General features: G+C 37.2%; 1 protein-coding gene across 1 annotated transcript in view; it reads right to left on the bottom strand.

Moving 5' to 3' along the window:
• Tex11 (testis expressed 11) overlaps nucleotides 1–26,431 on the bottom strand; it is a 301,157-nt gene that overhangs the window by 171,734 nt on the left and 102,992 nt on the right. The window contains exons 13-15 of the mRNA XM_036174947.1: nucleotides 20,630–20,781; nucleotides 16,614–16,699; nucleotides 7,738–7,875 (exon numbers count right to left, since the gene is read on the bottom strand). Of these exons, the coding sequence (XP_036030840.1) occupies nucleotides 7,738–7,875; nucleotides 16,614–16,699; nucleotides 20,630–20,781 (376 nt within the window). The remainder of the gene's footprint in view (nucleotides 1–7,737; nucleotides 7,876–16,613; nucleotides 16,700–20,629; nucleotides 20,782–26,431) is intronic.

The raw sequence follows: 26,431 nt of genomic DNA on the forward strand, positions 1-26,431 counted from the left end.
CTTCTTGGCTTTCCCATTGTGGAGGATTCGGTTTTCCACAGCATACCCACTCTAGCATTGCAATTTCCCTGAGCCTTAAAATTCATTCATCAGCACTAAGCTAGGGGATATGAGACATGCCCATCTCCTTTGCAGTAGGCCATCTTTTGACAATGCTTCAGCCAGCTATTCAAACAAACTTTTGACATCTTTTGTTAAACTGTGTGAGCTTCCCTGTTAAACCTGGTATCTCCATTCTGTAGGCCCATACAAATAAACAATCTTATGCTTATGTTCCTTACCATTATCCCACACCCTTAAAAATTCATTCCATGAACTACACTTTCAATCTCCCCTCTAGAAGCCTGCTTAGCCTTAAGTCTTGCCACAGGTCTAGAGGCAACTATTGATGGGTCCTAAGGGACATAAGTAAAAGTCACTGATGGTTAACAGACAATGAAGGTTTAATTTCCTCAGTCAAAGGTGGGAAAAGCACTATTTCATGGGTTGGGTTGGTGTGGGAGAACATCTGCTGAGGGTGGAGAGACTACTTCCTCAGATGAGATAAACCCTTGAGAATCTAAGGGTTCAATGTTCTCAGCCTCAATAAGATCATCCCTCACATCCCCATCCCAAATTGCAGGATCCCATTCTTTATGAACTAATGCCTTTACTTTAACTACCAACACCCTCCAAGGCTGGGTCTTGAACTTTCACTGTAATTCAATCAACATTATAATGAGTACTTGGTTTGATTTTCCACAACTTGGGCCCTGTGGCTGCTGGAGAGAAGATTTTCTCCCATGGAGCACTTAGAAACTTGTAGACTATTTTTACACATCTGGAGCTTCTCAATTTTATCACTGAGTTCATTGTTTGCCTTTACTCTATTCTGAGATGCTAGAAATTGGTTAATTTTATCACACAGAGATCAAAAAAATTCCACTAGAAACTATCAACAATTTCACCAACATGGCAGGGTACAGAAACAACTTTCAAATCTCAGTAGCCTTTCCACACACCAACAACCAACACTGAGAAAGAGATCATGGGCACACTCCCAGTTACAACAGCATAAAAGCCAATCAAATATCCTAGAATAAACCTAACCAAAGAGATGAAAGACCTCTACAGTGAATACTCCACATCTTAAAAGAAAGAGATTGAGAAAGACACTAAAAAATGGAAAGACACATCATGTTCATGGATCAATAGAATTAATAATTTGAAATGACCATCCTACAAAGAACAATTTACAGATGCAATGTAATCTGAATCAAAATACCAACATTCTTCACAGAAATAGGAAAAAAAAATCCTAAAGTTCATATGGAACCAGAAAAGATCACAAATATCCAAAGCAATCCTGAGCAAAAATAGTAACACTGGAGAGATTGCTATTCCAGACTTCAAAATATATAATAGAGCTGTAGTAACAAAAACCATATGGTGCTTGCACAAAAACAAACAGGCAGACCAATGGAATAAAACAGAAGACCCAAACTTGAGTACTTGAAATTACAGTCAACTGTTACCTGACAAAGGCAAAAAAAACTGCATGACTGTTACTTGACAAAGAGGGAAAATAAAACCATGCACAGGAGAAAAGACAGTAACTTCAACAAATGGTCCTGGGAAAGCTGGATGTTCACATGCAGAAGAAGGAAACTAAGGCCAACAATTAGCACCTGGAACCTCATAAAACTGAAAAGCTTTTGTACAGTTAAGGAAAAAAATCATTCAAACAAAAAAGAAATATAGAGAATGGGAGAGAATCTTTGTTTGTTGGACTACCTGGACCACATTCTGTAAGCCACTCTATTAAGTCCACTAGTATGTATGTATGCATGTGTGGAGATATATGTATATATGTATAGTGTGTGTGTGTGTGTGTGTGTGTGTGTGTGTGTGTGTGTGTGTGTACTATCCTATCAGTTCTGTTCCTTTAGATAGTCCTGACTAATACAATTACCATATAACCCAACATTCCTTCATTGGGTTATTATCCATAAAAACTAATATTAGAATATCATCTGTCTGTATTTTTTGTTCATTCAAAGGACTGTTCAATAATAATGAAGACATATGGGCTACATAAATGTCCATTAATGGATAAATAGGTAAAGAAATGTGTGCATGCAATGAAATATTATTCAGTCTTAATAGAAATTCTGCAATGTGTCATAACAGGGATAAACTCTGAAGATATTGTACTAGTCGAAATAACACAGTCTTAGATAAACAAATAATGTATGATTCTACTTCTTTACAATATCTAAAATAGTCAAATTCATAGAATTTAAGAGTAAAATAGTGATTTCCAGGGACTGGAGGAGATTGGTGGGGAGTTACAAATTAATAACTATATAGTTACAGGCAAGCAAGATAGATGTTATCAAAATTTGTCATAAAATACCATATTTGAAGTCAGCAATACTGTATTGTGCACAAAAATTAATTTAGGATAGGTTTCATTTTAAGTTGAATAAAATTAAAAAATAATACTATTTGGGTTTGGATCTTGTTTGAGGATTTTTAAACTATTGATTAAATCACATTAATAGTTACTTATGAGACTGCTTATATATTCCTGGTCCTTTTCTTATTCAGTGTGGCAAATTCTATTTTTTCTAAGGATGCACTCATGCATAAAGTTGTTCAAATACAAATATTCTCTTCGTCTTTTTCTTTCTCTCGTTTTTATTCCTTGTTTGTCTTACTAGAAGTTTGCCCATTTTATTAGTTTTTTCAAAGAACATGGTTTTGGCTTTCTGGGTTCCTTCTACTATCTGTTTGCTCAATATATGGGAAATTTCTGCAGGTAAATATTTTTCTTTTAAAATACTCTTTGGATATATCTTACACTTGTTTTAGTAATCTCTAGAGATAGAATATCTGCTTTTACATTTATAATTTTCTTAAAATATATTTATGTGAAACATTTAATGCATTTCTCACTAAATGCTACCTCAGTACTAGCCTACAATATTTTAAGTAAAATTGTACTTGTATACAGCATCTATAAATAAAAACACATATTATCAGTACAAAACCAGTTAAGTTATCACAGAGTGACCAAAACTACATAGCCACTATCAATATCGAGAGATTTGCAATACCGACCTCCCTGAATATGTCTTGCCCAGGCATAAATTTTGATATATAGTAGGATGGATACTTTATAGGAAACTCTAAGAAGGACAAATTTAACCTATAGTGATAGAAGACATATAACTCACTACTTGGACCTGGGAATTGAGATGGGGATTAATTAGAAAGGAAAATAGTAAAAAAAATTTTACATAATGCATTTTCTAGACATTCCATATCCAGATGGTTATAGTGGGTACACTGGGATATATATTTGCCAAAATTATTTAATTAGATAATTTAAAGTGAGTATATTTCAATATTTAAATTATATTTAAACTGTTATTTCTTCACGAACATAGCAATCATTTGATATCTCTTTAGTTCTAAAGTTTAAAAATCTACATAGTCCTCCACAGTCTTCTTTGACCATAGTAGAATTTATCAAATTATATTATCAGAATCAAATTTGTTAAATTATATTATCAAACTAGAATTTATTAAATTATATTATAAGAACCATACAGTTGAGAGAGACCTGATGTTTGAAATTCTTCTGATGTAAATATACTCAATAACATTAAGATGAAGTGGCCAGTCTTTCTGTATTTAAATACCTTCAAGAAAAGGGAGTTCATTATATCTTTAAAAAAAAAAACCTAAATTTTGGACAAGTCTAATTGTCAGATAGGGTCCTCTTGTGATGATTGAAATTTTCATTCATAGGTTTCAATCATGGAATCAAGCATTGCATAAATGTTTTCTCTTTTGTTACTTTATAATTATATTATACATGTAAATCTTGTCTCTGAAATAATATTTTAAAACCTATCTATACAAGGGAATAGGTATATCTTCTACTTATTCTATAGTACCATTTACAGAGTAAGCATTCAACAATTACTTGTTGACTTGAAACCTTAAGTTGGGTGTTTATTACAGTATTTACTTCATCAGCTGAGCTAAAACTAATCTTCACCTCATAATTCATTAAGTGCTTTCATTTACACCCATACAGATGTATCTGAAGGGAAGGCAATAAAATCATTACAAAAACCTTCAAAATCATTGAGTTAATAAAAGTACAAACAGAAGCCACAGTGCCATCTAGTGAATACCACTAGATTATGTGCAGTGACCACAGCTCATTTTCAGTCCTATAATGGAAGGGTATGGTATTTAGAGCTTTATATAGTCGGTAGAAACAATATGTAAGTAGAACATGAAAGATAAATATTCCTTAAGCAGTCTTATCTTTGTGGCTGCTTTAATTCTTACAACCATTTTGTGATCATATAACATTGCCCTTTCCTGCTCAGGTTTTCTTCTTAGTACTTATCACTATTTAATTAGCAGAGATCAACAAACGACAGTCTTTGGCAAACTCTGAAACGCCTTCTGCTTTTGCAAAGTCCACAGACTAAGAATAGTTTTAGTGGTATTAGATGGTTGAAATGAATCAGAAGGCAAATATTTCATGCCACCAGAAAATCAAATGAAATTCAAACTTTAGTATTCCTAAATATAAAGGTCTCCTTAGAGCACACTATGAGCACTTGTTTACATATTACCTATGGCAGTGTTAAGTATAAGAACAGAGCTGAGTGTTGCATCAGGGACCATGTGACTTGAAAAATCTTAAGTATTTGCTGCGTGGCTCTTTACAAAAAAACTGCTGACATCTGTAACATATAATACTGCAAAGAATGATCTTTCCAGAAAAAATAAAAACTCCTCAGGGTCAGGATATTTTTATCCTATTTATTCATTATTGTATTCTCAATACCAACATTACTTAACATGTAGTACTCAATAAATACTTTTAAATGGATAAGTACTAAACATATACATAGTTCTTTTGGGTTAGAAGGTTTGGCAATAGAAAAGGGAACAGAGGAACTCAATGGTGAAGAGAACTGAAGGATGAAGGATTTCTTTTAATAAACAACACTTCAAAATAATTGTAATGAAAGGAGACAGAAATAGTAGAGAAATATTTATGAACTAGAATTGAGATGTGCAGAATACAGTCACCAGAAAAAGTACTTCTTTCTCTGAAATAAGAGAGAAGAAAGCATGGGTGAAGAGGAGAAAATTTGATGAAGTTCAGGTCAGTGGCTACAAGCTCAGCAAATCACATATGGAGAACTTTTGCTAAGAGAAATGAGATTTTGTAGCAATTAAGGACAAAAAAGTTTTAGAATTACAACTGTGGGAAATATGAAAGAAAGACAACAGTATTATTGACTACTTAGCTAAATAAAACACAATTTAGCAGATACAACAAATGTAGTTTCCTAAAATTTCTCAGCAATATTCATACTGCTCAAATGAAGCAATCAAAATGGCAGACAATGAAATTATCAAAGTTAGACTATGGCAAGATGGGCATAGCAAAACACTGACGGACTGGCTTTTTCCTCCCTCTACATAGGAAAGTATTCTTTACATGTGAAAAGTATCCAAAGTGTCTGCTAGGAAGACAGGAAGGATGAAGTGAGAAATATGTTAAATAACAACAAGACTACCTTGAACATTTCAAAATAACCTTTGGCTTCCTCTCCCAGCTGGCTTTAAATGACACAGTTGCACGTGGAGCACGTGCTATTAAAACATACTGGTTTCCTGCATGCCTAATTTCTCCTTACTGCTAACATTTGAACTCCAATTATAGGTCAGTTCTGCACTAACTCAAGAACCAATCCTGTCATTAGTCGGAGATGTTAAGAAGTACTGCCTCAGGCTATGGATGTGCTTCAGGAGCAGGCCATTTTCTTCGTATATGTGCAGCCCTGAGCCCAAACTCCTGTACCATACAAAAATTTGTTTCTTGTAGAGCAAGACTGGACCTAGTCAATTTGTATTGCCCTTCTTGTAATTTTTTAGATGGCTCTAAGTTGTGTCAAGTTTACAGTTAATGCTAACATTTTTCTGTTCTTAATCTTCACAAAATCTTTATTTTAGCAAAAGGCATTGATGTGTGATTTTCTGAGCTTGCAACCACTGACATGAACATCTGTTTTTCTCTTCTTCATCCATCATGTAAATATCATTTCAGAGAAAGAGGAGGAACTGTAAGAGCGTGAATTGTTGAGACCAAGATTGCAAAAAGCACAGGGACAAATAGCCAAACTAATGGAAGCACATGAATTATGAATCAAAGGCTGTGGAGCCCCCAGCTGGAGCAGGCCCTCTGGATGAGTGAGACAATTGAATAGCTTGATCTGTTTGGGAGGTACCCAGGCAGTGGCACCGGGACCTGTCCTTAGTGCATGATCTGGCTGTTTGGAACCTTGGGCTTACACAGGGACACATGCTCAGCCTGGAAGGAGGGGACTGGACCTGCCTGTACTGAATCCACCAGGTTGAATTGAATCCCCAGGGGAGTCTTGGCCCTGGAGGAGATGGGAATGGGGGGAGGGGCTGGGGGAAAGGTGGGGGTGGAGGGGGATTACAGGGGAACCCATGCCTGATGTGTAAAATTAAAACACAAATATAATAAATAAAAAAGGGAAAAAAAGATAGATTATGACTTTGGTTTCAACTTGACTAGATCTAGAATTAACTAAGAGACATTGGTCTGAGCAGGTCTATAGCAGTATTTTCTGGAAGGATAAGTTAGGGAAGAGGATCCCCCACCTACAGAGTTTACAGCAGTGCCTCCTGGCCACAGCCCAGACAGAAGACGATCCAAAGATATAGCTTTTTTCTTCTTGATGATGAACACTTCTACTTTGCTGCTATTACCACTGGCTCAGTGACATCAGAAGCCAGCTTCTTCAGCCTGCCAATGGGGACTGAAGACAGTGGCTCTTTGGAAATCTTCTAGGCCTTAAGCATCAGATTGGGACTGCTGAGGCACCCAAGCTCATATACTGAGCAGGTACCAGAATCTCAGCCTCCAGAATGAAAACAGCCATTGTTGAATGTATTCATTCTATTAGTTCTGTTCTTCTAGAGAAACTTGATAATACATATACCTTCAAAAATCTACCAAATCACTACTCTTATTCATATATTTCCCCTGAAATCTAACAGTAAAACTTAAAAGACAACAAAAACTTTCATATTCCAATTAGTCTATACTGTCCTTCTCATTTTGTGTTCTTCTAAGAACTAATAACCCAGATTATGTGCACATTGTATGATGTTCAAAGGAAGAAATGCCCCACATGCTATCAGAAATACAACGGGCTCTGTCATTCACAAAAGCTTTTTCATTTTTTAGCTTCTATATTTTTTCCTAATGAAGAATTATGCACGAAATGGTTCTTGAGTGGTTATAAATACAAGGTAACCTAAAAGTAAAAGATTAGCTTCTTCATGCAAGTATCAGCTCTCAATGATGTCTAACAAAAATGTAGACCTTCCCATTTTAGTCTGTTTTAGCAGATGGCTAGTAGCAAATAGCCTTTCAGAATATGGTCAAAGATAAAGTGTAAGGAGAGTAAGTCGAGGAATTAATAGTTCCAAACCCTCTCTCCTTTAGGAAGTTCTGCTTCATGTTTGCAGTATACACATCAAGAAGCTGTCAATTTGACCTTATTCGTGTACAAAGGCACTGTCAGCCATCCTAAGTAGCTGCGAAGTCAAAGCACTGCATCTACCTATGTGCCACTGCACAGAATAGTTATTGCCTCTGAAAACAGAATAGGTAAATTAAAGCACCTTATCAAGTTGTTTCAAACGTAAGTAACAGGAAGCCATGTTCCTCTTCAGCTTGACCAAATCCAGATCCTCTTGATCACATTCATACAACTTCAGAGAATAACTGTACCATTTCAAAGCATCAGTGTAATTTTGTACCTAAAGTTAAAAAACAATAAAATCATGTATTTCCAAAATTCACTCTAAATTTCCCAACTATCCTCTACAGCCAGCCAAACTGTCACAGATTTAATTTTTTACACAACCAAAACAATACCTACTTAACTGAGTTCTAAGTTTCTTCTCTTACTCTGTTTTTACTTTTTTTCTATTCCAAGTTCAGAGGAGTTGTACCACAGTGGCAGAACAGATGCTTAGCATGCACAAGGCCATGGGTTCATTCCCCACACCAAAAAGACAGAAGTTATTTATTACACTCAAAACACGAAGAGTCTAAAAAGTGCTACCCAACCTCTAGAAAATCAAAAAGCTGTTTTAAAAGAACAATGATAAAAATCTTTAAAGACAGCATCCATAAATCACCATGCTAATATATATACCTTCATTTTTCTATATAACATTTTAACTTTATCTTTTATATAAATTGTGGTTATCACAGTTTATATACAATTTCATATTTTATTCTTTCCATTTAATCTTATTTTGTACATATTAATCTAGATTATTATTGTTTTCAATTACTAATTTTAAAGGAAATATTTAATCAAATTAATGTATTACTTTTGTAGCTTCATATTTTGCTGAATTTCCAGGGTTTCACCATTAAAATTAATGTAACTGTATTCTTGCACAAAAAATTGGTTACTGTCAATTTCTCAATTATAAGAAACTATTAGGAACAATCTAATAGAAATAGCCTAATTAATTATTTCAATCTAATACAACAAATTATTTATAAACATTATGTAAGGTAAATGAGTCCCTTGTACCCTGTTAAGAGGCTTCTTGTCTCTCAAGTAATGATTAGAATGTCGAAGGAATAAAATGCCATTTTTAAGTTGAAACACTGGGAGGTAAAACACTGCCTTTGACTATCTGAACACATGATTACAGTCTTCATTATTGAACATGAAAGTTTAAAAGTTAGCAAAATTGAGAAATGAGGGGGAAAACAGAACCAAAAAGAGAAAGGAGGAGAATCTGACGTAATTTTTCACCTTCTCAGAACAGAAATAAAGAAGCCTTACTAAAAGAGAAAAGAGTGATGATTTGGTCTGCAGAAATGAATTAGAAGCCCTGTATGTCTCTATATGCTTCTACTTCTTTGTCTTGAGTCTAATTTCTTGTTTTCTATTTTTTCCTTTACCTTGAAATTCTTTATATTCATCTTTAACTTACCTACAAAATCTACCACAACCTTTTTTATAACATTGGCCTTCAACCCTGGGATCTCATGCTTGCCGGGTAATTTGGACTTTTTAGTCTGGCCTCTTCCATTCAACTAAATAGTTTCAAGATTTGACCCTGTTACTGCATGTATCAATAATTCATTTCCTTTTTGGCTAAGTAGTATTTCATTACATGGACATACCATAGACTTATTGATGGACATTTGGGTCTTTTTTTCAAATATTACAAGTCATGCTGGCGAGTTTTGATGTCAACTTGACACAGGGTAGAGCTATTTTGGAAGTGGGAATCTTACTTGAGAAATGCCTCTATTAGCTTGGCCTGTGGGCAAGCCTGTGGTGCATTTTCTTAATTGATGATTGATGTGGGTGGGCCCATTCCACAGAGGGTAGTGCCAACCTTGAGTGGGTCATGGATTACCACCCACTGAGCAAGCATAAGGAGTAAGCAGCAAGCAGCACTCTTTCATGGCCTCTGCATTGATTCTTACCTCCAAGTTCCTGCCTTGACTTCCTGCCATGACTTCCCTGGATGATGGGATACATGAGATAAGATGAAATAAACCCTTTCCTCCCCAAGATGCTTTTGAGTACAGTGTTTCATAACAGCAGGAGAAACACTAAGACAAAAATTTGTACCAGGCCATGGCATATTGCTGTAATAGATCTGACCAAGTTGTTTTGGGGAGTATTGTAGAAGGAGTTTGGAACTTCAGACTGGAAAAGCCATTGCATGTTCAGAGTTCAGTGGGCTGTTCTGTGGGAACCTGGAAGATAATGTTGAAGGAAGGATGATGGAGGCCTGGCTTCTGAAGTTCCAGAGGAAACATTGAGAGTCCCTTAAAGACTCTACTGGGACCATTTGATATTTTGAATTAAGAATCAGTGGATGCTGGCCAGCTGGAGCTAAAGAATTCAGTGTAATTAAGAAGAGACCAACAGCCAAGGGGTGGTAGCACATGCCTTTAATCCCATCACTTGGGAGGCAGAGGCAGGTGGATCTCTGAGTTCGAGGCCAGCCTAGTCTACAGAGTGAGTTCCAGAACAGCCAGCACTACACAGAGAAACCTTGTCTCAATTTTAAAAATATATATTTCTGTGTGTATGTGAGTATCTGGGTAAGTATGTACGCGCGTGCGTGCGTGCGTGCGTGCGTGCGTGCGTGTGTGTGTGTGTGTGTGTGTGTATCAATGTTATTCTTTGGGAGCCATCTACCTTGTTTTTTGAGACAGGATTTCTCACTAGGACAGGAGTTCTCAGATTAGGCTATAATGGCTGGTCATGAACTCCAAGAATCCACCTGTTTTATCTGCCCAGCACTGAGATTACCAGCCTGCCTCTTTCTCTTTTTTTGGCATGGTTGCTGGAAATCAAATTCAGGTTCTTGTGCTTCCATGGCAAGCAGTTTACCAACTGAGCTACAGCCACAGCCCTAAAGAGATTTTAATAAGAGGAAAATATCTTACATGTTTATTCATGCAATTAGCATTTCAGATGCTCTTCATTCTTTTGTACAGACCCATATATCTCACTGGTGTCAGTTTCCTTCTGCTTGAAGGACTTCTTCATAATGTGACTGTGCTTGAGTTATTGTAGCTTTTGAATGTCTTTCTTTTTTTTTTTACTTTTCAGGAAATGATTATTTTTTTCACAGGCTGATCACATTTCCCCCTCCTTCCCTCTTCTTTTCCCAGTCCCCCCTCCAGACCCCTCATCTACTTCTCCTCCTTTCTCTTCAGAAAAGGACAGCCCTCCCATGTATATCAGCCAGCCATGACATATCAAGTTGCAGTGACACTAGGCACATCCTCTCCTATTAAGGTTGGATGAGGCAACCCAGAAAAGGGTCCTAAAAGCAGGTAACAGAGTCAGAGAAAGCCCTGCTCCCACTGCCAGGAGTCCCACAAGTAGACCAAGCTACACAACTGTCACATACATGCAGAGGGCCTAGGTCAGTCCCTTGCAGGCTCCCTGGGTATCTTTTCAGTCTCTGTGAGCTCCTAGGAGGCCAGGTGAATTGATTCTGTGGGCTTTCTTATGGTGTCCTTGGCCCCTCTGACTCCCAGAGTCCTTCCTCCCCCTCTTCCATAGGATTCCCCGAAGTCCACCTAATGTTTGGCTGTGGGTCTCTGCATCTGTTTCCATCAGTTGCTGGGTGAAGCCTCACTGACAGCAATTGGGCTAGGCAACCATCTATGAGTATATCAGAATATCATTAGGAATCATTTCATTGACTATTTTTAACTTTTTTTGCCAGTCATATTTGGTTCTATCCTAGGTCTCTGGGCTGTCCAGCCTCTGGATCCTGGCCCTTCAGGGACTTTCAGGGTTGGGCTCCCTCTCATAGTATAGGTCTCAAGCTGGACCAGTCATTGGTTGGCCTCTCCCATAATTTCTGCGCTACCTTTATCCCAGCATATCTTGTAGGCAGGGTAAACTGTAGCTCAAAGGTTATGTGGCTGGGTTGGTGTCCCAATCCATCCATGAAGTCTTGCCTGGTTATAGGAGATGGCCAGTCAACTTCGTGAACACAATACTGTAGTGGGTAGCTGTTCCAGCTTTGACCTGGAAGTACTACACCCAAATGAGGCTTTCAGTAACTGTCACACCTACCTATGACCTGCCCTTGAGGTGGGGCTGAGACAGGAGCCCTTACGAACCGAGATCTGGATGTGCCAGCACTCTTGGTTCCTGGTGATCTTGGGTGCTGGCTGGTAGACAGAGCAGAGTTCTTCAGAGAACCCAGCTGGACTGCACCCCACCTCTCCCAGATCCTGTAACCAACCCCTTTAACTATGTGGAGTTGCCTTTAGAACACCAATAACACAGGCACTAAGACCAACAATTAATAAATGTGACCTCATGAAACTGAAAAATTTCTGTAAGGCAAATGACACCATCAAAAGGACAAAAATGGCAGCCTACAGAATAGAAAATATCTTTACCAATTCCACATCCAACAGAGGACTGATTTCCAAAATATATAAAGAACTCAAGAAACTAGAAATCAACAAATCAAGTAATCCAATTAAAAATGGGATACAGATCTAAACAGAGAATTCTCAACAGAGGAATCTCAAATGGCCAAGAAGCACTTAAAGAAATGTTCAACATCCTTAGCCAACCAGGAAGTGCAAATTAAAATGACTCTGAGACATCATCTTACACCTGCCAGAATAGCTGAGATTAAAAAAAAAAAAAAACCTACAAGTGACAGCTCATGCTGGAGAGGATGTGGAGCAAGTAGAATACTCCTCCATTGCTGGTGGAAGTGCAAACTTGTACAGCCACTTTGGAAATCAATATGGCAGAAAATTGGGAATCAATCTCCCTCAAGACCCAGCTATACCACTCCTGGGCATATACCCAAAGGACGCTCTACCATACCACAAGGACACATGCTCAACTATGTTCATAGCAGCATTATTTGTAATAGCCAGAACCTGGAAACAAACTAGATGTCCCTCAACCAAAGAATGGATAAAGGAAATGTAGTACATTTACACAATTTACACTCATCTGTTAAAAACAATGACATCATGAAATTTGCTGGCAAATGGATGGAACCAGAAAAGATCATCCTAAGTGAGGTAACCCAGACCCAGAAAGACAAAACATGGTATGTACTCACTTGTAAGTAGATATTATCCATAAAGTAAAGGATAACCATGCTACAATCCACAGACCCAAAGAAGCTAAGTAACAAGGAGGGCTCAAGGGGAGACACATGAATCTCACTATGAAAGGGAAATAGAATAGACATCACAGGTGGACAGGAGCAGGGGGATGTCTGTTGGGGGTAGTACATGGGAACAGGAAGGATCAGGTCTGGGAGGATGGAGGGAGATGGTACTGGGAAAGACAGCTGGAATCAGGGGCATCTCTTGGATGAGCTAGAAACCTAGTGCAATGGAAACTCCCAGGAATCGGTGAGGGTGAGTGACCCCTAGCTAAGACTCCTAGCAATGGGAGGTATGGAGCTTTTGAATATCATTTGGGTTTCATTTTTGGGTTTGTTTTTGTTTTTGTTTTTTTGTTTTTTGTTTTTTGGTTTTTTTTGGTTTTTCGAGACAGGGTTTCTCTGTGTAGCTTTGCGCCTTTCCTGGATCCAGCTCTGTAGACCAGGCTGGCCTCAAACTCACAAAGATCCGCCTGCCTCTGCCTCCTGAGTGCTGGGATTAAAGGCATGTGCCACCATCGCCTGGCTGGATTTCATTTTTAAAGTTACTTTTAATCATGATAAAAATGAGTAATATAAAATTTGTCATCATAACTGCTGAAAGTATGTATGTATCCTTGAGTAAAATGTTTACTTTTTTACTTTTCCTACCCTCCAAAACCCTATCATAACTATTTTTAACTATGCAGGTCACTAGTGTCATGTATATTCACCATATTATATAATCAATTTCCAAAACTTATCTTTTAAAATGTGAAACTCTAAGAATTGGCAGCATAATGCAGTCAGCATAAAAACAACACTCTACACAAATTCTACATATACTGACCTCTTCTCAAACCCCTAACAACCACCACTGTAGGTCACATCTCTGTGAATGGGACTACTACTATGTGTACCTCATTTAAGTGGAACTTAATACTATTTACTTGACTAGCTTACTTCACTCAGCATAATATTCTCAAGATTCTTCCACACTGTAGTATATATCACAATTCTTTATCTTTTGCCAATTAAACTATTTAAAGAAACAATTCTTAAAAATAGGTGAATTTTTAAAAATACTATATGTATTCATTGTACATTGTACTGTGTTACATAGAAACATTTTCATACAAATATATTCTGTACATTGAGAATTTTCTAGGGTCATTAATATTCTAGTGTATATGAGTATTTAATTTGATTGTCTAGTCATCTCTTGATGGAACCTGAGTTGTGGTCATCTTTCCTTAGTGTGCATAGTACTTCTAAGGACATGTATATACAAACATCTCAAGGTCATGCTTTTAATTCTTTTAGATATATCACCAGAAGAGATTTCACTGGATCATATGTCACTAAATTTTAATTTTTGGAAGTTCCACACAGTTTTCAGTGGTGGCCATACAGTTTTATATTCACGCCAACTGCTTTCATTTTTTTTTTTTAATTGTGCCAGGTATAGAATTCTAAGTTAACAGATTTTTCTTCTACTATTTAAAAAACAAAAACAAACAAAAATGTTGCTCTACTAGTCTAGTGAGCACTTGCTTGAAATGGTGTTATCTTTAGCTTGTTCCTCTATATGCAGGGCATGATTTCTCTCTGATTGCTCTAAGATAATTTTTCTTTAATGATGATTTTGAGCAATTAGATTATTTAGTGTCTCAACAAAGTTTTCTTCTCATTTCTCGTATTAAAATTCTTTGCTGTAGATTTAGAGTTTATTAAGTTTTGAGTGTTTTTAGCCATTATTTCTTCAAATATTTACTCTTTGGTTGGGAATTCCAATTACCCATATATTAGATTACCTGAGGTTAATGATACTCTTAATTTTTACGGTTTCTTTCTGTGTTTAACTTTGCTATGACTTCAATTTCACCAATATTTTATTATATAATGTTTATTTATTTCATTTCTACAAGTTGTAATTGAACATTTTCCTTTCTTACATGTTTAAATAACTTCTTATATGTATAGAATACAATTATAAGAATATTTCAGCTAGGTATAGTGCCTCACACCTGTAATGCCAAACTTGGGAAGCTGAGAAAGGAAGATTGCCAATAATTTTGAGCCAGTTTAAGCTACACAATGAGTTCCAGGCCAGACTAGCTACAAAATGAGACTCAATCTCAAAACAAAGAGAAAGAGGGGAGAGAGGGGAGAGAGAGAAGGAGGGGAAGAGGCACGGAAGGAGGGGGAGGGAGAGGGAGGTAGGGAGGCTAAGGCTAACTTGATATCAGATCTTGGTTGGTTTCAACTGGTTGTTTATGATCCTCATTATAGGTTCTATTGCCCTAGTTCTTTGTAGGCTCAGTAACTTTTTACTGAATTTAAAACATTGTGACCTTCACCCTGTTGGGTGACAAACAGTGTTATATTCAATATATACTTTTAAACATGGCTCTGAAACAATGAGGCTCCTTGGTATCAACTGGATCCTTTCATATATACTTACATGTTTTTTCTGTGGTTCTGGCCTTATTATGGGACTAATTATTCTCTACTACCAAAGCAATAACTTTAATTCTCCATGAACCAGAGGTCTTCCAGTCTGAGTGACAAGATAAGCTTATCCCCAGACCCATGTGAGTTCTGTTCTCAATAATATTTGTAGACGGCTACTCTGACAGGAGATAGTTTCATCCCATGTGTATGTTGTGTCTAGAACTATCCAAAACACTAGAGCAGGAAGTTCTGATAACTAGGGCCTCTCTCCATTATGCACTCATCTTCTGATACCCTGGTCTATGAACTCTAGCTCTTGGCCTCCACAGACTTTCCACTCCATCTCTTCAAATCAGAATGCCTGTCAAACCATAATTCAGTTCCCTTCCTCTGCTGTTGTCTGGTAACTCATGGCAGTAAGCCAAAGAATAGAATTGCTTACTTTCTTATCTTCCACTGATCATTTGTCATTGTCTGTATTCAATGCCATTAAACTGGCCTTTCGCATGTATTTCAGGTATCTTTTTTGGTTGGGGGGGGCAGAATTTGTTGTTTTGTTTTGATGTTTTGACACAGGGTCTCACTATGTGGTCCAGTCTGGCCTGGAACTCTCAATGTTAGCCCAAACTGACTTCAAATTCCCAGATATCCACCTGCCTACACCTCCTGAAAGCTGAGATAATGAGTATGAGTCCCCATACCAAAGGATTTGTCTTATATTTTGGGGAGGGGTGTTGTTTAAGCAGGGACACAAATTGGTCCTTGTTACTACATTTTGGTTGAAAACAGAAGTACTAAACAACTTGCATTTTTAAAAGAAAGTATATCCCATTTTATACACACAGGCATACACACGTACACAAATACTCAAATTTTTCTTAAATGATGTGATGAAGAGTGATTGATTGTACTTTACTTTTAAAAATCAATTATCTGTAGTTTGAAATATTTCCACAGAAAACTAGGATTGTTGTATAATTTTTAAAGCTACTTTTAAATGCATCAATACTTTTTAAGGGAATAACCACTACCATCCCAACTTTCTTGCTTTTCACACCAAATTACTTTCCTATCAATGATGTCATTTTCCTTTATGAAAGTCTACAATGGGGAGGAATCGCATCTTACTATTTTTGAATAAATATTTGCACAATGCCCACTGATATTCTGCATTTGAATATTTGATACATAGATGGTATCTAAAAATAAGAGACTAGTAAGGTACTATTACTTTATTTTTTTGTTTGCCTGTTTATTTGCTTATGTAGTACTGAGTATAGAATCTAGGGTCTCACAGAGGCTACATAAGTGCTGTACCACTGAGCTGCTATTTTCTGATTTTTATACTGAAGAGTGGGTTTTATTTGGTACAGAGTAAAAAGAATACAATGAATGCAAATAGATTATTCCCAAACCTTAAAACTTCTGGTAGCTTTTCCCCACAGAATGTTGTGTAACCAATTTACTAAATCTCTTTTCAGCCGACTTCTTGTTTGGTGACCTAAAAATAAATAAATAAATAAATAAATAAATAAATAAAGCCACACTCTGCAAAGAACCTACATCCACTGCATTAAACAGAGTGCTAAATATTTTCATACTACACTTAATCTTGTAACTGTACTTAATCCTTAAGTAATGCCCATGAAAACAATCACACAGATTTCCACCTTCAATTTTAGGTATAATCTGATTAGAGTTTGCTTGAATCACTGTAATTCTCCCAACAGTCTGTGATAGATTTCTAGCTCAGTCTCTTTTTAACTTACTTTTCATGTTCCAAATTAGATCATTATCTGGTGCCCTAGTAAGGTTATTGTGAATGAGCAGACAGCAATGTCAGAAATCATTAATAAGAACTGCTCATACTATTATGTACTGAAAAAGATCAGATCAAGTTGACAAGAAAGGCCAATTATACCTTAAAGCTTTTTAAAAGTACTTTAAGACCACGTTTACAGATAAACTTTATTCATTTAAATAGTAACTTGTACCTGATTATTTCTGGTCTAGATATTTACAGGATTCAAATATATTAGCACATTAAGGTAAAGTTTAAACTGCAATAGAATTCTATACCCTTTTTCATCAGCCCTTTTGGAACAAACCATCAATTTCCGAAAATGTCTTCATTAGAACACTAATACTCTCTGACTCACCAGTGGAGTCAGCAAATGTAGCTTGTTTCATGGCTTAAAAACACTTATGTAAGAGTAACCAGCTACTTAATATGTCTCCTAAGGAGATTATAATACTTTGATTATATGTGTAAACTCTAACTGAAATTTTCTGAAAATGAATTTTTCTGTAAAATCAACTTTTTTTTTTTTTTTAGTTAGCTAACAATTTCCTTTCTTTAAACATGAATTCTAGTACTGGGGAGATAGCTCAGTTGGTAAAGTGCTTGCTTGCTATGTACGAATGAGGAGCAGAGTTTAATTCCCAGAACTCATGTAAAAAGTCAGGCATGGTGGCACATGATTGTTATTCCTGTGCTGGAGAGGAGGAGAAAAATAGATCCCTGGGGCTCACTGGCAGGCCAATCTAGTTTACTCAGTTCACTCCTAGTTAATGAGACAAAATAGACAGTTCCTAAGGCAAGATACCTTAGGTTGCACTTTGGGCACACGTACACACACATGCACATGCACACGCACACGCACACACACACACCACATACATGTACATACACATATGAAAACACAAAATATAAATAAATGTCTAACTTTCTAGTTCTCTTATATAAAATTTAACCTTTCCTTGACAACTGAAGGTCAGCATCACTAAACAACTATTGCATTTTATTGTACTATCACTTTATTGCAGTAAGTAAAATACTTAATAGTCTCGGCTAGTTGGGGGACTGAGGAAGCAGATTCACATGAGCACAGAATAAGAAACACAGCAAGGTGCTGTTTCTAGGACTAAGGAAATAGCTCAATTGGTAAAGTGTTCAGTTGGCTGTGCCATGCAAGCATGAGGACAGGAGTCTGGAGCTCTATACCCACATATAAAGCCAAGTATGGTAGCATGCTCTTGTAATCCCAGTACTGGGGAGGTAGAGATAAGAGGATTCTCAGAGTTTTGGAATCTAATTGAATTAGTGAATTCAGGTCCTAGTTAGTCTGGCTGAATTAGCAAACCCCAGGTCACAATGAGACCTTAGCTCAAAAGATAAGGTGGGCGGTTCTAGAGGAATGACACCTGAGGTCATGCACTAGCCTCCATAACACACAAACACACACACACACACACACACACACACACACACACACACACACACGGAGAGAGAGAGAGAGAGAGAGAGAGAGAGTGATATTTCTCATATTTATCTACCTACATATTATTTTCTAATTCTTTTATTTCTGTATCTACATATTTCCAGAGAATGACCTCTAAACAAGAAAAAATATACTTTTTCCTCCCATATAGTCAGGTTAGCTTGTGAATCCTTTCTATTTGAATTAAGGTATCACTAAAATGCCAAGGGTGAGCCAGCTTGAAGCGGGGAGGCATTTCAGGGTCAGGTAGAACCCTGGTGCAAGGAAAACTCCCAGGAATCTACGGAGATGACCCAGCTAAGACTCCTAGCAATAGAGAATATGGAGCCTGAACAGGCCATCTCCTGTGACTAGACAAGACTTCCAGTGGAGGGATTGGGACACCAACCCAGCCACATAACCTTCAACCTACAATCTATCCTGTCTATAGGATATGTTTGGGTAAGTGTGGTGCAGAGATTGTGGGAGTGGACAACCAATGACTAGTCCAGTCTGAGACCCATGCTGTGAGAGTGAGCCTGGAGTGTCAGGACCCAAAGGCTGGATGGCCCAGAGACCTAGGATAGAACAAAACATGGCTGGAGAAAAAAAAAGTCAATGTAATGATGCCTAACAATAGTCTGCTATACTCATAGATTGGTGCCTAGCCCATAGTCATCAGAGAGGCTTCATCCAGCAATTGGTGAAAACAGATGCAGAGACACACAGCCAAATATTAGGCTGAGCTCAGGGAATCCTGCTGAAGAGAGGGAGGAAGGATTGTAGGAGCCAGAGGGGTCAAGGACATCACAAGAAAACCCACAGAATCAACTAATCTGGGCTCATAGGGGCTCACAGAGACTGAACAAGGGAGCCTCCATGGGACTGACCTAGGCCCTCTGCATGTATGTGACAGTTGTGTAGCTTGGTGTTCTTGTGGGACTCCTAACAGCAGGAACAGGGGCTATATCTGACTCTTACTGGCTTTTGGGACCCTTTCCTCCTACTGGGTTACCTTGCCTAGCCTTAATACACAGGGATGTGCTTAGTCTTACTACAGCTTGATATGCCATTTTGTTGATAGTCATAGGAAGCCTGCCCTTTTCTGAAGAGAATAGAGGAGGAGTGGAGGAGGGGCAGAGGTGAGGGAGAGGGAAGGACTGGGAAGAGAGGAGGGAGAGAAAACTGTGCTCTCAGGATATAAAATAAAAAATTAAAAGAAATGCCAAGGGCCAGAAAACCAAATAACCAAGATTATCAAAAGGTATTCAAAAGTAATTGAATTCTTAATGAAGATCTGATGAAAGGGTATCATTAGAAAAATATATTTCATAGGAAATAGAATTCAAAAGCTCTTACCATCAGATGATCCTTTCAGAAATTATTAATATATTTGTTTTTATGAAAACATGATGCACACTTGATGCAAATTTAACCAATGCAGTAAAATATGATAGATGTAATAAATCACCTTAAATGCATTCAGAACAAACCTCACTCTTACCATTTAGTGACTCTCATTGTAATTATAGCTCTCTATATTGACAGAGTTGGAAAGATGAGGTCAGGCGGATAATTCCCCAAGCCAGTGATTATATCATCTGCACACTTCGAGGTATAGAAGCTATGCAGACAGTGGAAGATTAGGGCAATGCTGAGCAGAGTTGGTTCTATATCTCTGCTTTAACTACAGAAAATCGAATCTGTCTTATCTGGGTGGAGTTTATGAAAGACTGCATCACAAAATAATGCTGCTACTGCTGCTAAAAAGCTTTAAAAGCAAGAATTTTGTTCACAATACTCACTTTATAGCTAAAAAGCCAGAGTCCAGAGATATTGACTTGCCCAAAGACACATAACTAATTTGAGTTCAAATAAGAAACACGGACTTGGGTTTATAAACCTCACAACTTTCTACTACAGATGGACTTTAAGCTCAGAGGTTTGTCTGTATTTTAAAGATGTTTTGTCATTTTTGCTTAGTTGTTCATTACAGCACACCAGAGTTGTGACCTCTAGATAGTTACATTGTTGTTGAAAACCATTAAGGAGAGAAAAGAAAGGAAATGGGAAAAACCTGTTGACCTGAGTGAGGATTTTGCCATTGCTCCGACATTTATCTTAATAATAAGCAGATTAACAACTTTGAGAAAACACAGAATCTTACTGACCTATAATAATTTCTTTAATCTTCTCTTCAGCAATCAGGTCTTGATCTTTTTGTAAAAGTACGTCAATATAGAACAATAGAACTTTCCTACTATCTTCTGCCAACTTAAAATGATCAGAGATGATCCTCAGAAAACAAAACCCAACAGAATCTCTGTCCAAAAGACATAATTTTAAGCAGTATAAATAGGACTGGTTTTTGATCAATGGAATTAAAATAATTTCAATGTGAGCCCAAACAAGCTTAGTTAATGCCATTAAATTCCTATTTATCAATAATAAATCATTTAATTATAGTAACGCTTTCTTCAAATTTTTATTACTTTGTGTGTGTGTGTGTGTGTGTGTGAGTGAGTGTGAGAGAGAGAGAGAGAGAAAGAGAGAGAGAGAGGAGAGAGAGAGAGAGAATGAGAATGCATTCATATCAGGGAATATACGTGGAGATCAGATAACAAATTTTGGGAATGGATTCTTTCTTTCTTCCACTTATGTCCCAGAAATATAGCTTAGGTCCTCAAGCTTGGAGGCAGGCACAATTACCTGTTGAGCCATATTGCCAGCCCAACATTTTCTTTATTGTTTTGTTTATTTGTTTTTTTCAAGACAAGTTCTTACTCTATAGCCCAAGCTTGCCCTAAACTTATTATGTAGCCAACGTTAGCCTTAAACTTCTGGTAATCCTCCTGTCCTGGCTTCTCACGTGATGGGAGTACAAACATGAGCCCCTATGCCTGACTTTTAATATCATTAAAATGTGAATACTCTCAATATATGCTAAATATTTAACGTAATACCTATTGAAATACTAATAGATTTTGAGACAGTGCCTCTTTTTGAGAAATTAAAATATGTACCATAAAACTCAAATGGCTTTTCAAGGGCCCTGAAATAATCCCAACAATATGAAAACAAAGAATGACGTTTATTACAAAGATACAGTAACCAAAATGTATGGAACTGGCACACATACAGATAGACCAATGAAACAGAATAGAGAACACAGAAATAAACCTTAGAATACATGGCCAAATGACTTCTGATGAAGGTTCTAGGACCATTTAATGGAGAAATAAGTCTTTTAACAAATGATGATGGAAAAAATAAATAGAATTTTACATCCAAAGGAAATTGGACTTTTTCTTTGCATCATGTATAAAGATTAACCCCAAATGGATCAAAGACATAAATATTACAGCTAAAATTTCTCTGTAGTTACACAAGCAATTACTAGCAGCTGCTAGAATAAATAAATTCAGTAAAATTTCAGGATACAAAACTCAATACCATTTCTTTATATTACAATGAAATATTCTGCAAGGAAAGCAAAAGTATTTCCCTTTTACTATAGCATGATATATAAAATACTTAATAAATTTACCTAAGGTGAAATACTGAAATAAATGGAAAGAGATATCATTCTCATGGATTAAAAAAATTAATGGTGCTAACATATTTATGCTTATCCCCCTAAAAACTACAGATTAATGGCAATTTCTATCAAAATTCCAGTATCTTTTTTCATGAAATAGAAGCAGTAATACTAAAATCTGATGAATTACAAATGCACCTCAATGATCAACAAAATTGTAAAGTAAAGAGCCAGGGCTGACAAGACAGAACACAAGTTGAGAGAGAGTCCCATTCTTCTCGAGAATCCAGTTTGGTTCTCTGCACCCAAGTCAGGAGGTTCCCAGCTGCCTGTACATCTAGCCCCAGGGAACCAGATGCCGCCTTCTTCTTGCTTTTGAAAGCATCTGCACACATGTAGCATACATTCACAGAGACACACGGTCACATAAGCAAAGTAAAAATAAATCTCAGGGAAAAAACAGTTGGAGGTATCACACTTTCTGGTTCCAAATTACACTACAAAGCTATAGTATTCCCAACAGTATGATACTGTCATTAAAACAGAAACATAGAACAATGAACAAGATTGAAAGCCAAGGAAAAGCTCATTTTTTTCAATAAGAATACCCATAAAATAGCGGAAAAAGATTGTCTTTCTAAAAAATTATGTGGAGAAAATGGATATTCTCATTCAAAACCATGAAACTGCACCTTTATCTTACACTATTCACAAAAATTCATCTTACATATATTAAAGACTTAAGCATAATACCTGAAACCATAAAAGACCTAAAAGAAAAAGTAGGGAACAAATTCTTTGACATTGATCTTGGCAATGATTTAAAATACAACAGACAAAAGCAAAACCAAAAATAACCAAGTAGGACTATATAAATCTAAAACGTTTCTATACAGCAAAGAACATATTTAACAAAATGAAAAGGTAATCCACAAAGGAAATATTTCATACCACACATCCAATATGAAGTTTAGTATGTAAAATTTATACAACTCTTCAGCCCCCTACCCCAAACCAACCTGAGGGGGTGGCAGAGACAAGAGGATCTGAGGTTCTGCTGGCCACTCAGTCTAGCTGAAACAGCCAGCTCCTGATTCAGTGAGTGACCATGTTTCAAAACAAAACAGTGGACAAGCTAGCTAGCCATGTAGGGAGGTGGAAGAGGAATGGGGTAGGCCTGGGTAACCTTCTGCTGTTTCAGACAGTTTGGCTTCAAATAAGGACAGAATTTCCAACAATTTCTGAAATGACCCTAAACAGATGGCTGATGTTTTTAATACTGACTCAGTACTGATGATTATAAAATGAAAATATGGGTCAATACTGAAAAATACATCATGCTTTATCAAATATTCAGCCAAGAATTACATAAAAATAAACAATCACATCCATCTCATTATTATTTACTTCAAGAAAAATAACAGAATAAATATGAGAATAAATCTAGTACAGAGCCAGAGTCTAGGAAAATATAGTCAGTGCTTAGAAACTGTGAAAGATTTCTGTAATTAAAAGCAAATGCAATCAGAATGATAAAAAAAATCAGGGATGAGAATATTGAAACCAAAAAGAAACGAGAATAAATAGTTGAATAGTGAGCTCACTCAACCAAGAAAAAAAAAGCCTAGGAAAATCTATTAAGACAGAAATTAATGGAACCTAGGAACAATTGATTATGGTTACAGAAGAATTAGTCCAATTCTCTACTGTGTGACAAGCAATAGATAGAGACCACTTATATTTTGAATCCAGGCTTTTCTGTCAAGCACATTTTTAAGCAATATAAGAGATCTGCTTCAGCTTATATAAGAAACTTGCATAGTGTTGAAAATCCCTCTAATTCCCACATCCAAGTGGGGTGGGCCTAGTGTGTCTAGCACACTGTAATAGCTGGTTTCTAAATACATCCTCCCAATGAATGTGCTTCTTGGTATTCCCATCCTGGTAAAAATCTTTTCTCCTGGAATCTGGACTGGCTCTGTGGTTTGTTTTTTATTACAAGCATATTTTAATTATACAAAGTAATTGGTTTCACAAAACATACTATGATCATATTCATAACATCATTAACCCTTACTTAGGCCCTTCCCCACGCATATGGCTCTTCTACTTTCCTGTCTCTCTTATTTTAATTGCTACACATGAGAGAAAACATATATTGTCTTTGATTCTCGATGATATTGCTTAAGAAGACACTCATTGCTGCAATTGTTTTCTTTAAAATGACATAATTTTGTTTTTTTAACCTAGTAAGACTCATTCTGTATATTTAACACACTTCTTTATTAATCTATTGACAGACACACCAATTCCAAAACTCAACAATTTGTGAATAGTGATACAATAAACATGGGTATACAGGTATCTCTATGATAAGTGTGCTTTGATTATTTTAAGTATATACCCAGAAATGGTATGTTGAATCATATGGTAGTTATATTTTAATTTTGAGGCCTCCCCATACCAATTCCCACAGTGGCTAGGCTAGTCTCACTAGTAGCATAAAAGAGTTCCTCCTCAAATGGTCAGTTTTCTCTGAGATTATGATAACTTAACCATCCCCAGTAGAAATTCACACATGCAAGAATATCTGGGCGCCAATGTATTAGCCTTAGCAGGGATACAAAAATAACACAAAGTTGGGTAGGAAAGGAAAGGTGTGGATATGGGAAGAGTAAGGTGGGGAAAGATGAATATGATCAAGAAATTATTATTCGGGTTGGGGATTTAGCTCAGTGGTAGAGTGCTTGCCTAGCAAGTACAAGGCCCTGGGTTCGGTCCTCAGCTCTGAATAAAAAAAGAAAACAAGAAATTATTAAATAACTAATAAAAAAATTTCCTTTTCCTGCTACAATTTCACAAGTGTTTGCTGGTTTGGAAGTACCTAATTACAGCCATTCCGAGCAGGGTGAGAAATTTAAACTTACATTGTATGGTAGTTTAAATTTACACTTCCTTGGTGGCTATGTTGAACACTTTTAACTTATTGTATTAATAGTCATACTAGCATATAATGTTTTGATCAAATCCACCCCCATTCACTTTTCTCCAGTTCCTCTCCTATCACTTCCATCACTTTCCCCTTCCAAGTTGGGGTTGCTTTTTAAACACGACCCACTGAGTCCATTTATGCACATACTCTCTGTATGTGTACAGGTGTGGGACCATCTGCTAGAGCATGGGTAGCCTCTCACAACCTGTATCTCTGAAGGAAGCTGACTCTCCCTCCCCTAGCAGCCATCAATTGTCAATAGCTCCTCAGATAGGGATGGCAATTAAGGACCCCTTCCCCAACCATCCTGGGATTTGGGATGGCTTGATTTTGTGCAAGTCCTGTGCACGCAATCCTAACCACTGTGAGTTCATGTATGCAACTGTCCTGTTGTTTCTGGCCAATATTGTTTTGCTGCAGACATATACCCTCCCCAGCTCTTAGAATTTTTCTACCCCCTCTTCTGCAATGACTCCTGAGCTTTGGAGAAAGGGGCTGTGATATAGATGTCCTATTTAGAGCTGAACACTACAATTTCTTATTCTCTGTACACTGACCTCATCATCTGTGGGAGCCCACAGTAACTCAGTTTCCCACAGGGACTCAGTTTGAAGCTGAAGTCCATTCTGACCCAAAGAGTTCAAAGACTGCTTGCTCTAGTCTCTTCAGAAGCTGTGAGGAAGCTCTGATGGGACTCCTAGGGAAAGTCCAGGGCTGGGAGAAAGTCCTGATCAGCTTGTGGGGAATAAGGAATTATTTAGCAAATGTCCAATTCTAGGCAGGCTGCTGATGTTAGCAGGTGGCACGTTTGACATGATGAAACTGCCTGTTCCTTGAATCAAGGACAGGCTAGACGGCCTGTGCTGTGCTTTGTTCTTCTTTAGCCTTTCAGTTTGTGTATAAGCTGGCTGTGAAGTACAGTCAGGGCTCACTTGGTATTGACCAGAAGCCTCCCGGCACTGATTTTCTGTCTCCATCTATTCTTCTGTCTCTGTTTTTTCCTCAGCTCATGCCCTACTCAGCTACCCTAGTTGACTCATTGGCTGGCTCTGACAATCATCTGCAAAAAGAAGCTTCTTTAGGAGGCTTGAAAGATGCACTAATTTGGGGTATAGGTGCCAGTTAATTACTGTCCATTTAGTAGAATACGACTAGGTTTTCCTGTAGGGCCAATGACCTAATTAGCTATAGGTTTATTGCTCAGTTAAAGGTATGAAGCATGGGTTCCATCTTGTAGCTCTAGCTTTAAATCCGATCAGAAAGTGGTTGGTTACTCTCATAACGTTCTTTACATTATTTTCCAGACCAGTCATTACTGGAACTCACAGGGCTCACAAGGTAAGACTGTTGATCCAGTCCTATGTCAAGGTTCCCTGATCCATTTGGAGTCCAATTTTGTGTAAGGTGAGAGATAAGGATATAGTTTCATTCTTTTACATGCAG

Source organism: Onychomys torridus, chromosome X, assembly GCF_903995425.1.
Source record: "Onychomys torridus chromosome X, mOncTor1.1, whole genome shotgun sequence".
NCBI lineage: Eukaryota > Metazoa > Chordata > Mammalia > Rodentia > Cricetidae > Onychomys > Onychomys torridus.